Source organism: Podarcis vaucheri, assembly GCF_965113315.1.
Source record: "Podarcis vaucheri genome assembly, chromosome: 15".
Lineage (NCBI taxonomy): Eukaryota > Metazoa > Chordata > Lepidosauria > Squamata > Lacertidae > Podarcis > Podarcis vaucheri.
The window spans coordinates 35827895-35842483 of NC_138753.1; the positions used below are offsets into that span (position 1 = coordinate 35827895).

At 43.6% G+C, this 14589-nt stretch overlaps 1 protein-coding gene across 17 annotated transcripts in view; it reads right to left on the reverse strand.

Annotated features, from left to right (window-relative positions):
* The window catches only part of CAMK2B (calcium/calmodulin dependent protein kinase II beta), a 201372-nt gene that overhangs the window by 84540 nt on the left and 102243 nt on the right, over positions 1 to 14589 (reverse strand). For all 17 annotated transcript variants that reach the window (XM_082200335.1, XM_082200334.1, XM_082200341.1 and 14 more), the window contains exons 4-5: positions 6993 to 7047; positions 2364 to 2429 (exon numbers count right to left, since the gene is read on the reverse strand). In XM_082200335.1, coding sequence (XP_082056461.1) covers positions 2364 to 2429; positions 6993 to 7047 — 121 coding nt within the window. The remainder of the gene's footprint in view (positions 1 to 2363; positions 2430 to 6992; positions 7048 to 14589) is intronic.

Consider the following 14589-nt stretch of genomic DNA (forward strand, 5'->3'; position numbering starts at 1 on the left):
CTCTGAATTCACTTCTATGGGTATTATTGTAATGGCACAAAGTCACCTGAGTCTACCTATTGAGACTAGGAATGGATCCTTTTGCCACTATTTACATCTTGAGACAAATGGGCCACACATATAGTATCTCTCCCCTACTGTGTTTTGCAAATTTCAATTCAGAGGCTGTGTTTTTTAACAACTCTGTGTTTGGCAACAGCCACATGATCACACAACTGCAACTAACAGGTTCTACTGTTTCCATTTACAGCAAGAATGGAGAACTGCAGGCCTGGGGGCTGAATGTGGCCCTCCAACACCTCTCTATCTGGCCCTTGTAACTCTCCCCAGACAATGCTTCTCAATGCAGCTTTGTCTGGCTAGAAAACGTCCTTGAACTGTGGTCATAAATCTTGCTTGGCTGAATAGTGGCTATGTGCATGGGTGGGTGCAAAACCCTTGTGACTTTTATGTGGCTGGAATGCAGCCTGCTTTAAGAGTCGCATGCATTGTTGCACAAACCTTTGCCTCTGGTCCTTCCCAACCCCCCAGAAATTTGACCATGAGAAAAAGCAGCCCTCAGGCTAAATTAAATAAAAGAAAAATCCTCCACTAATATTTTCTATTATATTTATCTTAGTTAATAAAAGACAACGCTTTCTTATTAATTAGGTTGGTTCCCCTTTAAGGGAATGAGCCTGTGGTCAGCTCTAGAGAAAAACTATAGAACAACACAAAGTGGAAAGGAGAGCTAGTAGTTTCAGTTAAGAGACCCCTGGTTTGCTGCCAAGTTCAGAGATGCTCAAAGACAATATAAATAATGCTACTTCATTATTATTATTATTATTATTATTATTATTATTATTATTCATTATCTATATAAAGCCATCAATGTGCATGATCCTCTACAAAGTACAAGAAAACAAGCACCTGCCCCACAGAGCTTACAATCTAAAAACAAAAGGTTAGGTCTTACTTTATAGTAGTTGAATGGGTGCCACCCCCCTGTGGCTATTTCCCATATTGACACAGAAATGGAGGATACATGTCAGAGAGAGTAGAGCCACAGCACCAAGAGTTGTACTTGAGATAGCTTCTGATCCTCGCATGGCTCCTCCCCACGTGATCTCACCTCTCTCAAATAGTTCCTCCACTCCCCAGAGCAGCATGGGAAGCAGCCATAGGTGAGATGCTACCAGGACAAAAAAGACAGCTCCCCAACCACGTTTCTTGGCTAACGCGGTTCTGCCCTCACAAACAAGCTCTTGCTGCAACAGCCGTAGTTCTGTGCTCAAGAATTACAGATACTTTTTCCATCAGTCCGAACCCTACTGACCCTGCACTCTTCTGTATCATTCAGGTGGTGGGTCCTTTCCACTCACCGCTGCTATACTTTGAGTTCTACCCGCTGCTGTATTCCAGTCTTTGATTCTTTTTCAAATGAACACAGTGAAGATGATGCACTTTAAGCCTCGCTATTCTCACCCTGTCAACTTTTAGCCCTGAGCTCCTCAAGAGCTAGCTACAATTTGGACAGCAAGAGCTGATCCTGAGAAACTATGTTCTGCCCAATTTTCACTTCTTTCACAGACTCTCATGCTTTTTTTTGGGGGGGGGAGGTTGGATTTCATCCACGATTGTTCATATAATCTAGGCTAGGTAAACCAAAATCTATTTGAAGTTGAATCAGGGTTGAAGAGCTGAATAACGAAACACCTGGCGTTGGCCTCCTTCATTCTGTAACCTGCAAATGTCATAAGCCTTTGAATCTTAAGATACTGAGTCTCAAGACAAGTGGTGTAGAAAAACACACCTGCCATCAGCCCATCGGGTCTTGAGCCAAATCTCTCCTGCCTGTCTCTCTTTCCTTAGCATGAAGCAGCTGCGGTGGTGGCCTACCTTGGTGAGAGTCCATTTTGGAGGCAATTCACTTAAGATAATCAGATGCAATAAGAGGAAAGAGCTCTCGTAACCTTGGTATTAAAAGGGGGAGTGGATTTTGGCAAGTGTTACCTTTTATCACCCTGCAGCACTGTAATGGGGAAAGTGTTACCTGCCAAAATGCCATCTCCTTCATATCTATGGAAGGAAGAGGAGCCCCATCCTTTGCTGCAACCTGATCATCAGACGGAAAAGCCACAGAGCAGGCTCTGGCACTGCATGTGGCAATGGGGCACGTCATGGCAACCACTGGTGCCAAAGGTTTTATGAACTTTGCTGTAGCCTTGTGATACCTTTTGAGTCCAACCCTTCGCCCCAGTCATGGATGGGTTAATGTTGCACAGGTACAAGCTGGCATGGGATCAGGGAGCAGAAAGAAGGGGGCAGGGTGGGGAAAGGAAGAAGGATGGAGAGGGACAGATGGAGATGGAATTACCACTCACCTTGCATCGGCTTCACTGTAGTATTCCCTGGCAACAATGTCTTCAAAGAGCTCCCCGCCCGTGACCCTGAAATAGAACGCAGACCACAGTTCGAGCAAAGTTTGAAATATGAAAAAACACCCCTTGAGGGCAAACTGCTACAGCCCAGCTGTTCTTGAAAGACCAGAGGAGCTTGCCAGAAGTTCTAATTTTCTAGATCCCTTTTCCGAAACATAGACTTGGGATGAAACTGCCACCTGTTCTGCTGGAGAAATTATCATCGGGGCCACTGGCAGTAGTCAGCAGGGCTGGGCTCCTGGAAGGGTCCACTGGTGACCTTGGAGTCTCCAGGTCTTCTGTTGTTACTGTCTGTCCTCTCTGAGCAAGCAAACAAGACAGAGGAGGTGTAGCAGCACCCCCCACTTGCCTCCCACTTTCTCTTTGGATAACTTGCCTCCTGATCCGGGCCTAAGGACAAAGGGTCGACGGTGCGGAAGCATTTTGCCCAAAGCTCCCCAAACTCTGGAGCCAACCAGTTGCTCATCCATGGCAAAGACCTAGGTGATCTGCTCTTCCCATATACTGCCAACTGATAGTCTGCCATTTTAAGACACCGAGAAATATAAGCAACGAAGGCAGTGCTGACAACATTTTGGAAGAGGCAAGTAAGAATGGTGAAAGACAAAAGGGGCGCTTATGGCAGGAGTTTGTTACCAGGTTGATGACACAGATCACTGCTCATCAAATTTGGGGTAAGAGGAAGAGGAATGTTTTTAGTTTACAGTACATACTCTCATTTTGAAAATTAAGCACTGGGCAATGTACTCCCTTGTCATCACCCAGGACCATGTGAGCGCCGCTGATTGGGCCTCTTCAAACAAAGAGCACAAGGACCAAAGCATGGAGCAATTTGCTCCGTCTGCCTTCCTAAGCTGTGTACTGTTTCATTTCCACGCTGTTGCTGCAGCTCTAAATCTTGTTCTCTCTCCCACCCACACAGAGCTACAGATGTAATGCTTGCAACCCGCTACTTCCCTCTGTGCTGCCAATCACCTGACTACGAGGAGATCGTGTTGCCTCCTGTGTGAGAGCCAAGAGAACAACACCATGGATTTGCAGGGCAATTTTTTTTTTGTTATAGCTGCCTCTTCAACAACCACCTCATTCCATTCCCTTCTTCCGTGCAATCCCCCCTCAAAATACAGCAATGTCTGCAAACTGGAGACTACCCCAAAGTAGTTCAGATTCTCTGTCATCTCTCACTTTCGCCTAGATTCTCACCTCTATAGTTAACTTCGGATTTGACATTGCTAATTTGAATGGGAGAAAACTTAAGTCCTCAAGAAGCTTTGACAAGCCATTCTTGAGACTGCCATGGTAATGTGAGAAGTTTTTCTGTATGTCTGTTCAAAAGGAAGCGAATCTAGGAGCAGCTCTGCATATAGATGAATTTATTATAAGAGACACATGTATATAAGCACAATATTATGATATTGTCGCAGTGATGGCTAGCAGGAACAGGCCTGTGACAAAATGATAATTTGGGGAGCTGCTCAACAAGCTGGAAGGCTACACTGCTTAGTATTGAGATATGCTGAGCATCTGCACTTCTCAGGTATTTCAGCTGGCTTTAGAGGAGCAAACTTGAGAAGCCTAATGATGGATATCAGCTCAAATGCACTCAACATTCAGGAGGCCCTTTAGGATAAGGGGTGGCTAGCAAGGAAAGAAAAACAGTCAGCTGTAAAAGTATCCTTCATTTTCAGCAAGGCAAACTAGATTTGGAAGCAACTGTCAGCCATAGCACTTGAGCACTGAATTCTTCCACAACCTATGTGTTTCTCCCGATGACAGGGGTGGGGGAACTTTTCAAGTCTGAGGGCCACATTCTCTCTGGGGCAACCTTTTGGGGGCCACCTGCTGACGGCAGGGGCAAAAGTGGTCAAAGCAATGAACGTGAATTTTACTTATGTCCAATAAACTAGTTTCTACACAAACTCTCTACGCTCCATCTGGGCAAGCAAAAAGAAATGTTCCAGCCAGCAAAAACATGTAAAGAGGGTACAAAGCAGGTCTAGAGGAGATGGGGGGCCTGGCATAGAGGAGGCAGCCTGGGGAGAGTGCCAAGGGCCAGATAAATTGGCATGAAGGGCCGCATTCAGCCCCTGGAACTGAGGCTCCCCATCCTTGAGCTATGAGAAAAACAATCATATGAACCCACTCCTTACTGGAGGCTCATGTTCAATATAAAAAGGTAAAGGTTCCTCTGACCATTAGGTCCAGTCGTGACCGACTCTGGGGTTGCGGCACTCATCTCGCTTTATTGTCCTAGGGAGCCGGCGTACAGCTTCCAGGTCATGTGGCCAGCACACTCAATATAGAATATCAATAAAGACAGGGCAGGATACAGATAAGGTAGAGAACAGATATCTAGTGCTTTTTTCTGGAGGGATGCGGGGGACGCATAACCCTAAACATTTTGTGAATCTAAGTTTGGCCTCATTGAGGGGCACTATTTCAATATGAGTAGGAAAATGATAGAGTACCCCTAAACAATTTTTTTTTAGAAAAAAGCACTGCAGATATCTAAAACTGTTTCCAGACAATAGTTTTACAGGACAGGTAGATGCAGTGCACATGTTCCAGCAAACAGGTCAAGGGTATGCAAAGGCCAGCACTATCCCAGCAGGCCACATGGCCAATATTACAGTACTGTAATAGCTCAACATGTCTGTTTTCACTGGCATCTTGCCCTCCTTGTGTAAGAGATGAGCTGAGTATAAGAATTTGTTGTATGGGTGTGTCCTGAGTAGCGTAAGTGCACTTCAGGAATAAGCAGCAGCTACCAACACCACCACTCCATTTGACGCTTGTCCCAGGTTTACTGATTTTCATGCCTAACAAAAGCTAACCGAGGAAGACCCATGTTGGGCTGCTGGCTTTGTAAGATAGAATGACTGTGCACTTTACTCAAAAGTAGGTCCCACTGAGTGCCACATGATTTACCCTCCAGTGAATGAGCAGAGGATGCCACCTGAGTGACTCTGTCTAAGAAAGAGGTTGTGGAAGAGAATGGAATGAGTATTAGCAGAGGTTACAGCGAGGAAGCAAGCATGGGTTTAAAGTCTCCCCCCCCCCCACACACACACTCCGGTAATGCTGAGTTCCATGAAAAAAGGGAGCAATCTGTCATCTTTGTTCTTGAATAGCAAGGTATACCACCCTCCAACATTTCAAACAGCCTCAGAGGATGATCAAAGCCTCCCCATTCTGCCCAGCTTTCAGCTTCATTCTGCATACACCAGGAATTGCTTGATATTCACAGAATCAAGTCTTGAGCCTATAAGGTCTCAGAAAGCACATGCAAAACCGTAACAACCCACGCAGCAGCTGGCCCAGTCCACAGCTGGGTCCTCAAGTGTCCTTTGCCATGTGGCCCGGGGGATGTAAACCTGCATTTTACTTTCAATCCTCCCGCTGCAGGCAAGGGACATACCAAGGTCTGTGTGACTCCAGCGAAAGACAAGCAGGAGCTGCACTGACTCAGAGAAGAGCTAAATATAGCTCACTGCCTAACTGGAGCTGTCAGGGAAGAGGAGAGATGAGATCACCAGCTTCTATATCTGGAATGAAGTGAGAGGCAGCCGAGCAAAGCACACAATGTCTCCACAAGCCCCCAGACACTTTGCAAAGGCAGTCGGCACAGGACATGGCCTACAGCCATCCTGACAAAAGGAATGGGAAGAGGGACAGGCCAACAACGCTGTCTGGAGCCCTGGAGCCAACAGAGCCTTTAAAACTTATGCGGGTCTTAGTGGGCATGTCTCTGGCTAAGCAGCTGTTTAGCTACTCTGGGCGTAGTGTGTCAGGGGCACTGAGTCACCCCCATCATTCTGATATCCTTCCTCCTTCTCATCACCCTCCCCTTCATGCTAATGGAATGGCTGCAGCTGCAGCCTTCTTCTCTCCCCGCCCCCCTGTGAGGATGCCACAGCCTGCTCAATTCCCCTAGCAGCACACAAAATTTATTCAGAATTCTATCTGTATAATTCTGTATACCTGTATAATCCTTCAGTATACCTGAAGGAGCATCTCCAGCCCCATTGTTCTGCCCGGACACTGAGATCCAGCACCGAGGGCCTTCTGGCGGTTCCCTTACTGCAAGAAGCCAAGTTACAGGGAACCAGGCAGAGGGCCTTCTCAGTAGTGGTGCCCGCCCTGTGGAATGCCCTCCCATCAGATGTCAAAGAAATAAACAACAATCGGACTTTTAGAAGACATCTGAAGGCAGCCCTGTTTAGGGAAACTTTTAATACTAGATGAATCACTGTGTTTTAATATTCTTCTGGAAGCCGGCCAGAGTGGCTGGGGAAACCCAGCCAGATGGGCGGGGTATAAATATATGATGATGATGATGATGATGATGATGATGATGCAGGGGAGGTAGGAAACTATCCACAGTGTGCCACCAGGAAGGAGACAATCAGTGGCAACTATGATGCTGTGCTGGAGAAGTGGGGAGGGGGAGTATTTTAAAGCAGATAAATTCCAGGTTAAGTTCAGTAGGGATCTGGGTGAGCTACTGGGCTGGGACATAAAGTGCAAGACTAGAGCATATAGTGATATAGTCACAATGGATTTCCTACTTACAGATCAAAGACGAGGTAGTGGAAGCCTTCCTCAGATATGCTATCATGGAGGCGAACTGCAAAGGAACACAAAACGATACATTACATACCTGCAATTTTCCTCCTCTGCCTTAAAACATACGTTACACAAAGTACATAAGGTCTCACGGGCACACAGCCCATGCATAGCAGCAAGGCAGCAGTGTGATGAGGCCCAGGTAACGGGCCCTTCATCTGAACTACCAGCAGCATAACTGTGAGGATTATCTCAAAGCATTTAGATCACTTAGAATGCAAGATCTTCCTTTCCACAGGCTCCTTCCCCTATCCAGCATATTGCTGCCACACTGCCTTGACTTACCAAGTCCCCAGGAGTACAGATTTATAATACAGGGGGAGAGGAAAAAAACAGACTGGGATATACTAGTAGATTGATTTTCAGTAAATCAGCAAGGATTTCTGACTCCAAATTGTTTAACAACAGGAACAACAAAATCACACACACACTTAGAGTTCAGACAACACTTAGATAATCAGGAACAGATATTTATGTGAAATGAAGGGCTGTGGTCTCAGCTCATTTCTAGTACTCAAAACAAATTGCAATCTCCAATGCAATTCCTGATCTACAGTAGGCACTTGCCTGCCCATAAACCTGTTTCTGAGCCAAACTTCTGCAAACCAGCTGGGCAAAAATTAGGTAATAAGTTAAGAAGATAAGACAAGACTTCCTGGATTAGACTAAATACTCATCTAACCCAGTATTCTGCTTCCGGCAGTAGCCATCCAGATGGTTAGGAGGAGTTTCTAAGCCAGCCCGCTCTTTGTATCCAGTATACGGTCATCACTGCACCTGAACACTGGAAATTCCATTTTCAGTAGAACCATCATTGTTTGTATGTAAGAGCAGATATACCAGGCTCTTGGGCCATGGGGCTTACAGTCTAAAATCGATACAGGAAAACAACAGATCAGGGAGTGGGGGCTGAAGAGAGGAGTAGGGAGGAGTAGGCAGAGGGGAAATGCATGCATATTTCAATTACATGTACTTTGGCTTGGTTACAATAAGGCAGCCTTCCCTCTGGATGTTTTGGGCTACAACTTCCATCACCACTAGCCAGTGGGGCTAACAATCGAGGATTATGTAAGTTGTGGTTCAGAACATCTGGAGGTCAGCAGGTTGTGGAAGGCAGTATGGAAGAAGGGCTACAGAAATGAAGGGGCAGCAATTCCAAAGGGGTCAAGAAAAGGGAAGCAGAGGTTGGGCTGGGGGGGGGGCAAGAAATAGGAAGGAGGGAGAGAACAGGTGGCTACTAGAATGCTTGCAATGGGTGTCTCAAGCACAGTCAGGAGTTCAAGCTGTCAGTTATCTCCCTTGAGAGTCTGGTTGGCACGCCTGCTTGGTGGGAACAAACCCAACTCAATTAAAATGAATTTATCAAGAAAGCCACGTAAAAGGTGCATAAGGTTACAGGAGAATCTAAAATTTGGAGACAGGAGTCCAAAATATTGTCTATGGAGACAAACTAAAAGGTTTAGAAAACAGCTGGGTGCTTGTTTGTTTTCTAAACACAAGAAAACCAACCATCTATGATGAAATTAAAATATGTCCAAGGTAGTGAAGAATACATATTTTAGCAGTATAATAATGCCACTAAAACTTATGCCAGCTTAAAAATAAATAAATCTCTCGGTCGTATGTTTATTTGAATGTTTGAAGTAGAAAATATTATAGAAGATCCACAAATCTCCCATAGTACTGAAACACCTCACTTGTGACAAAGTAGGATGTAAATCTCTAACCCTACATTTCTGCTCCGCAAACAAATAATAATAATAATAATAATAATAATAATAATAATAATAATCCATTATAAGCTAACAAAGTGGCCATGGTTACATGTCATAGTCTGAAATGAGAAGCAGGCTGATACATACTGCTCATATTGGACCTGCGGCTGTAATTCCCTTTAACAAGCTGAGAAGAGACAGAAAATGGTGCTGGCTTACAGGTGAATCCATGCTCATGGTTTGTTTCCCTCCATGCAAACTTTGAGATGAAGCCAAGAAAAAACCTTTACTTCCTCTAAAGGTTTGGAGAGAAATTACAAGCACTGGTTCACATTTAACACTAAACCACTGCTGTGGTCCCCCCCCCCTTCTGGTTCACGAAAAAGAGGAGCAAGATAAACACAATTTGAGCAAGATGCACCAGCACATCCACGATAACCCATAGTTTGTTTCTGGTGCAAGTTTCCTATAAGTGCCAATCATCATGAAAAGTAATTTCTGGCTGAATGTAGAGGGACACTTAATTTTTTCCTTAGTAAACACACAGCACATCCAAATCTGCCACCCTGGGCTCCTTCAGGAGGAAGGGTGGGTTATAAATGGAATTATTATTATTGTCAGGGCCTAGGTTAAAAATGGAATGGTAGAGCAAACAAGCTCACATACTAACTAGTGGAATGAATAATAGCAATACAGTAGTCTCCCCTACAAGATAGATCTAGTTATCCACAATCCAGGTATGGAGCTGTTTCTTTTGGTCTCTACTAATGCTGCATTTATTCATTCATTCATTCTCCCAAAGGCCCAGAGGTACATTTGAAAAGACTTTACTGTAGCAAGAGAACTGGTGCGAAACTGGTCTGAAACATTATTAGAGGAATTACGTGTTTTATGACCCCTCTAGAACAGGGATCTGGATACAGGGTTTCTATATAATGGGACTGTCTTATTGCATATTTTAATTATGGATTTTTATGTTTTAATGGGATTGTTTTCACTGAGTGTGTGACTGCATGAACATGTGTGCGAGTGAAAGAGGAAGACAGCTTGTGTGCCTGCGTGTCTGGTGAGTGTCTGCAGTGTGCAAGAGAGTACACATGTGCATATACAGGTGCCATCCCCACCCCTGGTATGTGGCCTTTGCAGAGATGGCTGAGTGAGATAGATGATAGATAGGTAGATGATAGATAGATAGATAGATAGATAGATAGATAGATAGATAGATATAGATAGATGATAGGTAGATAGATAGATGATAGATAGATAGATCTTAGTTTGCAAAAATAGGTGCATTGTCTCTTTTCAAGTTGCATTTTCTACAGATCAGTTTCATTTGTTGTGAGACATTAGTGTTACATACTGCACACTGTTAGGTTAGGAAGAAAAGAGGGGGAAAGAGGGGAGGGGAGATTGGTGAGTGGGGTGGGGTCGGGTGGCAATGTTTCTATTCTTCTACTTAGTGTATGTATGGGGTTTTGAGTCAGCATCACTTGTGTGAGTTCTCTTACTATTCGCTTGTTGTATTTTCTTGGTGGTGGTGAGAGGTTGTGGGTGGCCTAGGGTGTGGTTGGTTGTCTTTGGTTGGCTGTAGTGAGATTTGTTTTTGTGTGTTTGTTTGGATCAGGTTAGCCAGATTGATTCATATGCTGTTGGCGTATTCTTGTTGTTGTCTTGTTGGGCTGGGTATGTGATAAAGGGGAGCCATACGAGGGTGAAGGTGTCTTCTTATATTTGTCCCCATGTCAGTTTCAGTTTACTGGTTAGTTTTTCTAATAAGGCTGTTTCCCATACTATTTGATACCTTTGGTCCATGCTTATTCCTGACAGGTCTCTCCAGTGTCTGGCTATGATGCTTCTGGCTGCTGAGAGTAGGTGGGTTATGAGTTCTTTGTGGTGTAATTGGGCATTATTGTCTTGGAAGATGTTCAGTAGGAGTGACTTATTTATGTTTGTGTCATTGGTGTTCATACTTGTAAACTGCTTAGAAGTCTCTATGAACTAAGAGGTATAGAAATAAATACATTTATTGTAATCTTCTTCTTCCACCTGCCTTCTTCCACCTGCCTTGCCCCACCCTCCAGTCTATGTTTCTCAATTTGTATTGTATTATTTTATGCACTGTGGCTTGCCGTTGTTTTATTGATTGTAATTTCGAAATTATTTATTGTAATTGTTAAGAGTGGGTTTCTGTTTAATTTTTGTATGCTGATATTATTATTCTATACTATTCTAATGATTGTTGAATGTTAGCTTTAAAATAAGCAATCTACATCAAATAAAGTATGTTTTATTATCACATTTTTGTATTGCATTAGATTGTTTTAAGGTGTACATTCTTTGTTTTTTCAGCTTGTAAACCGCCTTGAGTATTGTAAGATAGAAAGGCTGTATACAAATTAAAAGTGATGATGATGATGATCATCTGCACTCCTTAGATGTTCAGCCCTGGGTATGTAGGTTAGATAGAAGGGGTCCCCCAGATGGATGAAATTGATGGACTATGCAGAACTGGATAAATTAACAGGAAGGATTCGAAACCCACGGGACGAGAGATTCTTAGAAGGCTGGAGTAAATATACAAACTATTTGAAAAGCAATTGTAATGAAGAGATTACGCTAGTAGGACTGCAAGAAGTTTTGTAAGGAGAACTGTCTGAAATATTGCAAGAAAGACTATGAGGAGAATTATTAGTTAATGATAATTAAGAGTAATAGAGAAATTAAGAAATGCAGAATAAGTGATAAAGAACGGAAAATCATCAGAGACGTTGACGGAAGTCTAAAACATTGTATAAGATAAGAAGTTATGTTATATGATTGTTGGAAATGCTATGTTAAAAAAACTAATAAAAATGTGAATGTGTGTGTGTGCGTGTGTGTGTGTATCCCCAGAAAACATTTCAGCACAGGGTCCCTTGCACAAGGAAATAGCCCCATTACACTGCCTTCCTTCATGTCGTGAAAACAGAAATGTCAGGCCCATTGAAATGGAACATGAGATGCAAACCAGGCCAAATGATTTTGCTGCCTAAAGGGAAAGAACAAATGATGCCCCCCTCCCTCAGTTAAGTTGCATTGCACCCAGGGCTGACCAAGATATTTTGGCACCTGAGGCAGAAAGTCCAGCAAGTGTCTCTTCCTGGGAGTAAAAACATAATCATAGTAAATTAAATAGCTAAGATTTTACTGCCTTTTCATTATACCCAAAATCAGTTGCCTTAGGCAACTCTCTCACTCTGCTTACTGATGGGACTGACCCAGCATAGACGTGAAACTCTCTTATGTCATTCAAATAGAAAGCGGAGCAGGAAACATTGCATAAATGAATGAAGCCCTTTTTCTTCTCAGATTTGTGGGTATCTTTTCAGACTGAAGCGCTTTAATGTTAGATTGAACTTCCCTGCAAAGTGGCACTGGCATGAGAAAATGTGTGTGGTGCTAAATATCCTTTCCGCTCTCCTCGAAAGGTCAAGATCCAGCCCTCCTTAAGGGAAACAAAATTCACGGGCTTCTGAGACCTGGTTCTTTTTCTGTGCTTCAAGACATGTTGTTCCTCACCAGAACAAGGCTAATTAAACAAAAAGGAGGGGGAGGAATCATTTGCACATGAAATACCACATCTCCAAAAGTTCTTTGCAGATGAGGAGAAAATGTCTAGCAAGACAAACAAATACAGGGCCAATGCTTATAAACAGGATTTGATTCTGCCAAAATATGACTACTACTCAGTCTCTGCATTGAAATTCATGCAGGATGATGCCTCAGTTCTGAGGGCCAGATCCCACAAAAGCACTGCACCAAGAGATCAAATCCAAGAGAGCGTGGAAGGCTATCAAGCTGCCATGGCTGGACTGAACACCTACTTTTCAACTGGAATTTAAAGGCGTATCTACAGCACAGATTTAACACTTACAGTATTCAATAGTCATTCCTTTCCCACAGGGAATCCTGGGAAACGAGTGAGAAGGGCTAGGGACCTTGAACAGAGAGTTCTTAGCAGCCTCACCAAAGTACAATTTCTAGGGTACTTTGGAGGAAACAAATTTACAGATGTGTGTTTGTACTGCAGAGATGACTGGAGGGCAGGCATTCCTAAGAGATGGGATACTCAAGTGAGCCTAATTCACACCACCAAAGGAAAACCTGAATGCAGAGCATTTAGGGAGAAAGAGTGGCAATATTCTACAGGAAGAGCTCACTATTTGTAGTGTGCAACTTATATGAATGGCAAACTCGTTCTCGGAGTGTCTGTCTTTCTGTAGCCAAAATGGCACCATCCACACACAAAAGCAAAGTACTGTATAGACAGGCGTGGGGAAGGTTTGCAGAAAGAAAAGTAGCCCCTGGGAAAGGGATCTAGAAACAGTTCAGTGGGGGGTTGGCATACGCAGTAGCCATGGAAGAAAAGGGCACAGTTGGTTAGCTGGTACCCTCAACAGAAGTCCACATTCCAACATTTTGTTACAGGTCCAATTGCTCTTTTGTAAGTATCATACTAACTCGGCAATAATATTCAGTAAACTTACTCAATAAGACAATATAGCATTAAGTCCACGGGACAGGAGAACATTATGTGCAGGAGATTGAACGCAGCATTATACTTCCCTCCCTGAAATGTCTTCACTTTGTTTTTAGTGCAAGCAAACTGGATGTTAAAAAAGCACTCCCTAGGATCAAACAAAAACAGCTGGTTTGCCTAGCTGCATGAATGTGTCATCATGCTAAAGAAAAAGGAGGGAGTTAAGCCTCATGGGCACAGTGTTTGCTTTAACCTCTGTGGGGGGTCAGCAAAACACTAAGCATTGCCCCACGGACACTCAGCACTACCAATCAACACAAAATGTAAGGCGCATACTTTTGTATTATACTGTAGATGGAGACTCTGGCTCCTGTTTTGCGTCACTGAATGACTGTAAGTGATCAAGGAAGAGTTGTCACCTCTCCTAGCAACTGTTTGCACCTTCTTATGGAAGCCTGCCTCACTAATAGCTTCCTTAAATCCTAATAGCTTCCTTAAATCCTAATAGCTTCCTTAAATCCTAATAGCTTCCTTAAATCCTTTAGAACAATCCCATAGTGAAGGCACAAGATCCCCGCATCATGCACAGAAAACGGATGTCTCCGTATGGACACATGCATCTTCCTTTCGCAAACTCCCCACTGCACAAAGACCATATACATCCTGCACACCTCACCAAGACTTCCACGCCGTGGCATCTGCTCCAGCTCCATTATATAACAAACTGGTTTTTCATTTTTCTTTTGCACTTGTGTCTGTCTCTAAACCTACCTAGAAGGTGCCCATGACGACATTGTTTCCATAGAAACTAATGTACTTCAAAGGGAGAAAAGCAGAGGACTAAAAAAAGGACCCCCCAAAAAGGGGGGGATTCAAACAAAATGACTGGAATAAACAGACTGCACACTGGAGCGGGTGAGAGGGGTGTCATAGTCTTAATTAGCCAGTTGTTTGAGAAGGAAAGACCTGCCTAACATGCTGCTTACTGAAACTCTTGCTCTATCATCTCTGCTGACGTCAGCAACTGCAGTGGGCTTGCAAGATTACCTAGGGGTGCATTGAAACCAGCAGGGCTGAGGGGGTGTGGGATTGAGCAATCAGTTGTGCAACAAGAATGTGCAGTCCACAATCCATACCAGCAGTTTTTGCTGGTTTTTTATTCCTCAAATTTTATTTCCCACTCAGGTTGGTGTATGTAGATGTGATTACTCCATGTTTACCCTCCTAACAACCTTGTGGAGTACGCTAGGCTGAGAAAAAGAGGCTCAACCACAATTTGACCCTGACTTTAGATTATGGTTTATTAACT